At 59.9% G+C, this 5654-nt stretch overlaps 1 protein-coding gene across 1 annotated transcript in view; it reads right to left on the bottom strand.

Annotated features, from left to right (window-relative positions):
* Positions 1 to 4353, bottom strand: part of LOC113210138 (G1/S-specific cyclin-D2-like) — a 35384-nt gene extending 31031 nt beyond the window's left edge. The window contains exons 1-2 of the mRNA XM_052268668.1: positions 3924 to 4353; positions 1175 to 1390 (exon numbers count right to left, since the gene is read on the bottom strand). Coding sequence (XP_052124628.1) covers positions 1175 to 1390; positions 3924 to 4205 — 498 coding nt within the window. The 5' untranslated portion in view covers positions 4206 to 4353. The remainder of the gene's footprint in view (positions 1 to 1174; positions 1391 to 3923) is intronic.
* Positions 4354 to 5654: the final 1301 nt, after the last annotated feature.

Here is a 5654-nt window from a genome sequence, read left to right as displayed (position 1 = left end):
GGGGCGGAGCCGGGGGCGGCGACGGCCCATTCCCATTGTCCGCGCGGACGGGGACCGGCTCTTTCTTTCACCGCCCCCTCGCCGCCGCCGCCGCCACCGCCGCCCTCGTCACCGTCGTCACCGAGTAGGAAGTGGGAGATGAGTCCGGAACAAGCGGCGGTAGCAGCGCGTGGGTGAGTCGGAAACCACGACCTGCCCCGTCGTCGCCTGTGATTCTGATTGTGAGCCGGACGGATCGGAACAGCCGAGTGGAAGGCAGGTCGGCAGGTCGTTGTGTCGCGGTGCCGTGCCGTGGCGTGGCGAAGGTCCCACCGGGGGTCTCAAGGGGGGCCAAGGCCAAAGACGGACGCGTCCCCTTTACGTATTTCGCACATTCTGCACCCCTTCTATCCGCGCGGCCGCCACGGAAGCGCGGCGTCATCCCGTTCCGCCCCGCCAGCGCCCCACCAGCAAAGCAGCCATGTATTCCGCTGCCAAGTCCGCACAAAGTGGCGTAAAAAGAAGTGCGGGAGGGGCGAGAATAACGATTGTGTCTGAAGCGGCGGAAAGACCCGCTGACTCCGCGGCTGCGTCGCGGCGAATAAACGACGACGGGGCAGAGGACTTTGACCTTCTAGAAAATTGCGTCGTTATGTAAGAACAAAAATTAAAAAGAAATACTACTACCCCCGCGCCAAGCGTTCCTCACGAGTGAGTTCAACTACTCGCCGCATGATGACAATTCCCGTTATCTGTCGTTATCATCTCATTTTCACGGCCCCGGTCGGCTTGCTATCGCCGCCCTGACATCTCCCCGCCGCCGCTGCGTCCCGGACCTGCGCATGCGCCCGGGCATGCCCCCCTCCTCCACCCCCCACGACAACACCTGTTCCTCCAGGGGCCCTTCCTCCTCCTTCCCGTCCCTTCTCTTTCTCTCTCTCTCTCTCTCTCTCTCTCTCTTTACCCTGATGGCCATCCGCGTGCACCCCGCCGACCCCGGTGCACAGAGCCCCCCCCAACTCCTTCACCGCAACCCAAATTGTTGATATCCCCTTCCTCTCTGCTTCTGTCCGCCGGGCCGGACGTCTCCTCACTGCCGGTGCGCGGGGGCTGGGCTGGGGTCGGGGGGCGGAGAAGAGGTCTCCGCCGGGAGACTTGGGGTGCAGAGTGCCACAGCAGCACGACGACTACTCACCCGGAGCTCGTCCGGCACGATGCTGTGGTCCGAGTAGAAGCACAGCAGGTCCACGCTGAGCGCGTGGCACTGCCTGATCTTGGAGGCGAGCAGGAGGCAGACCGCGGCCGCCAGCTGCAGCTGCCGCCGGGAGATGGAGCACGCGCACAGGAAGCGGTCCAGGAAGTTGACGGCCAGCGGGAACACCTGATCCTCGCACTGCTGCTCCTCGCAGACCTGCGGCGCGCCGAGAGAGAGGGGGGCAGACAAGCAATCCTCGATTAATAACCTATTAAGAGAGGGGGAGGGGTGGGGAGGTCAAAGGATTAGCATTGGAGGCGAGGATGGTAGGGGCGAGGGCGCCGCGCGGAGTGTGCGGGCGGCGCTCGTCAAGGGGAAGTGTCATCCAGCGGTCAGCAGCGGGGGGAGTGTGCAGGAATCTAATGATGGGAGGAGGGGGAGGGGGTGACGTGTTGAACGGTCAACGCCCCCTCCCCCCCAGGGGTTGGTGCGCACCTGCCCGGCTCGCGTACCCGCACGTGGGAGAGGGGTTGGGGCAACGGATAGGGCTCCCCCGGTATAGCAAAAAGGCTACAACGACCCGCGTAAAACAATTTCAACTGCCGTGCTGATAAAAATTTGACCGAAAAAATTTGCATGGCATACCTCTTGCTATGGACTACGCTTATAGCAAACACTTATTACTCGTCGCTCGAAAAAAGTAAAGTTGAAGCGAGACGAGAAAGAGATAGTGAGAGAGAGGGAGAGAGATATATATCTTAAAAAGGGGGGAGGGGATTGATTTTGGGCCGGCCGGTGTGTGTTCTGGAACGCAACAACCGAATTTGACGGTTGCGACTAACACCACCAGCCCAGCTCCGCTCCGCTCAGGGGTGGCGAGGCGGGGCGGGCGCGGCCGGCGGGGTCACGCGAGGCAAGGGGGTGCGGGGCCGGAAAGGGCAGCCAGGGAAAAGGAGGAGGGGGGGGGGGTGCCAACCGCATGCACTCTCGCCTGTTGTTCTACTTGTTGAGGAGCAAAGCAGCAGACGATAAAAAAATCTTTGTAAAGGAGAGAAAGAGGAAAATAAAAAGCGAAGCAATCGCATATTATTGCACATATCGCCCGCAGCAAAATATAGAAAGAATTATTTTTTCGAACGAAAAAAAAATAGTATGATGTCCCGGGCCGCGACCCATAAATTTTTTCACACTAACAAGAAAAATACTTTTGCACATGTTTTGTTCAAAAGGGAAAAGTAAAATGTCACTTGCATAAACAGAATGAGATATTACATTTACGAGGATAGGTTAATTTAACGGTAATGATAAACGAGAAATGACGTTGTTGCGTTGTGTTCAGTCAGGGCTCAGTCAGCTCAGCTGCCGCCCGCGACGCAAAAGACGCGGCAGTCAAAACTATAACGACCCTAAACGACGAGGAACACGAGCGATGCCCAGCCCGGGCGACGCCCGGGCGACGCGACGCCAAGACGACGTCGCGGCCGACGCCAAAGGCAACAACCCCCGCCCCGCTTCGTGCCGCCGTCGTGCTCTCGGGGACCAGTCGGGGACCGTTAACAGAAAACAATGGGGTTAGTCACTGACCTAGTCAACCCCCGGGCACCACCCCTCCAAGGAGCGGCCAAGGCGGCCGGCGAGAGGAGAGGGGAAGGGTGGGAGGGGGGAGGGTGTGGCTTTTATAATGGATTAGCCGTTTTGAGGGGGAGGGAAGAAGAAGAAAGGTGGGGGCAAAAGGGGGAGGGGGGGGCGAAGAAAACGAATGCAGCTCAGCCAATGCAGCGTACCGCACGGTGAGACGTCGTTCTACCTGCAGCGCTGCAGCACCCCTCCCCTCCTCCCCTCCCCATCTTGCCTACCTTCTTCCACTCCCATTCAGTCCTCCTTCTTCTCCTCCTCCTTCCCCCGCGCGGACCCAGAAAGCGAGAAAAAAAAATCTGGGCAAAATTTAGCTAGTTTTAGATACTGGTTTAAGGAACAGAGCTTAACGTTGTAGCTGCTTTAGCTAGACTGTTTCCCCCAGACCGCGAACTAAGTAAAGAAAAAACCTATTCACAAAACTTGCCGCAAATCCGATCTGCACAGAGGCATTGGCAGGCTCAGATGGGCGGAGGACTGCGGATTGGACTAACCAGGCACGACGACGGGACCACGTGGAGCGGCGTGCCTTGTTGCAGCGCAAATATTATCAAAATTTTGGTTCTACGTGCACTACCTGGTGAAGCGATTGCGTTCCGATAGTCACGTCATAATTTTTTTCCCTTAAAAACGGAGTATTTTTGACTTCCTATGTATTTATGAAAACATTACTCGTAATAGTCGAGGACCAGCTTTAAACATACGGGAGGGCGCACTCCGCACGACGACGGCGTAGTGCGGAGCGCTGGACTCGGGCAGGAGGACGGAATGGACTGAGTCGGCAGAAATCAAAGAAGCGGACGACGACGACACGGGAGACTCGAGTCAGCGGGGCGGAGCGCGGCGGGGCGGGGTGGGGTCGCAGGAACACCGCGGTACGGCGGCGGACGCGTCGAGGAGAGGAGGGAGGACAGCTTCTGGTGGGGGCGGCGCGTCGGCGGCGTGTCAGTCGAGTTCCTGTCAAAACAGTACATCGCAAGCCGAGCGTCGTCTGCTGCGCAGTGCTGCGCATTCGCCGCCTGCAACTCGAGCACTGCAGAAACTTAAGGTTTCACAAAGCTGTGACGAGCTACGCGACCTCGTCGTCGCACTGTCACCCTGCCAGTCAACTCACCTCCAGCATCCACGTGGAGACGACCTTGCGCATGTAGGGCTGGATGTCGCGCTGCACCACGACGAAGTAGTTGCAGGGCGGCACGTACACGGCCTCCAGGTCCAGGAGGTTCTGCAGGACGCGCGAGTCCTCGAAGATGACGGCGTCCCTGCCGGCGGTCTGCGAGTGCAAGGGTTGCGGCTGGTGCCGGGGCGGCTGGTTCTCCTGCAGGTCCTGCTGCAGGTCCCCCAGGGAGGCGCACAGGCGCTCGCTGCCCAGTTCCTCGGCGCACAGCAAGTCCATCCTGTGTCACTCCTGGCCGAGGGTCACAACATGTTCGAGGGACGGTGACCACGTGGGGCAGGGCCGGCCGGCGGGGCGGTCTCGAAGGCGGCGGGGACACGCGCGAGGGGGACGCACGCTCACACACACGACCTGCCGGCTCGCTCGTCCGCCCGCGACTGGCTGGGGCTGGGGTGGTGTTGAGGCGTGGCCGTGGCCGGCCTCCGCCGCCGCCCGGCCCAGCGGAGGGTAGGCCACCCGGCGCTCGGCTGGGTGCAGCCGGAGCGCTGCCGGCAGGGCTGCGTCCGCGGCGGGCAGGGGCAGGGCGGGCAGGGGCGCGGCCTCTCCTCGGGGTGCGCGGCCACTCCGGACGCAGCCGGCGATGCCAGCGCTCCGGGTGGAGGAAGGGAGCTGCCACCACACACCACCCCGGAGCGGGGAAAAAGGGGGGGGGGGGTCCTTACCTGGGCAGGCAGGCCGGCTGGCCCCGGAGTCGCTGATTGGCACCTGGGGTTCTCATGCACCGAACATCTGCTCCCCCGGCCCATTGTGTGAGTGAGAGTGTGTGTGTGTGGCAGCGTGCGTATAGTAGTAGTAGTACGTGTCCCCCCCCCCCACCTTTCCACCCCTGTTCCCTCCCCCTCTCCCTCTTCCCGTCGTCTGAGTCTGTGTGTATGTGTGTAGGTATGCATTCGCTTGTGTGTGTGTGTGTGTGTGTGTGTGTGTGATAGGTGGGGGTTGTGGAGAAAGGGAAGGCGCGCGGGGAGGGGAGAGCGGGGAATTGAAAAGCGCAAGTTTGATCCTGTTTGATTTAGTTACACCGTCTGGAAGGCGAGAAGAAGAAGAAGGGGAGGAGAAGGAGCTCGGCGGCGTGGCGGGGCGGAGAAGCGCAGATCGGAATTCAAAAGGAGATCGAACCAGTTCGGCGGCAGGGGAGGGGGGAGGCAGATTTTACGGCTCTGGTTTGCGGTGTGACTTATTATTAGTGCGAGTGAAAGTATAAAACGCCTTTTATTTCTTTTTAAAATGCAACTTGGTGTTTTTATTTGATTGCATTTCCAGAGCACCACGCGCCCGCAGCCACAGAACATTTTTGTGGCCCATCCGTTTATGCAATTGCTAATTTAACAATAGAAACAAAAGAGCACAAACTTCATTGGAAAATCTGAAGAAGAAAAAACACACACACACACACATTTATTTCAATCTGTACCACCTGAAACGCAGCAGGGCAGACATGTTTTTCTTAAACACAGTCCACTTCCTCTCTGAACGACAGGGGTGCAGCGCACACGATGCATGTCCGGCGGAGGCGGCAGCAGCGGCAGCTCGGCAGCTCTCATTACCCAGATGTCATTGTGACTTGTGCCCGCCACACCACCGGTCGGGCTGGGTCCGCCCCGCCGGCTGTCCGAGGGGCGAACGCGTGCGCCGCAGGCCGCAGGGTGCACCTGGGCCCCACCCCGCCCC

The sequence above is a fragment of the Frankliniella occidentalis genome, unplaced genomic scaffold (genome assembly GCF_000697945.3).
Source record: "Frankliniella occidentalis isolate FOCC.00 unplaced genomic scaffold, Focc_3.1 Scaffold74, whole genome shotgun sequence".
In the NCBI taxonomy this organism is placed as follows: Eukaryota; Metazoa; Arthropoda; class Insecta; order Thysanoptera; family Thripidae; genus Frankliniella; species Frankliniella occidentalis.
Note: the sequence above shows the minus strand (reverse complement) of the source record. Positions and strands in the feature narration are given on the sequence as shown.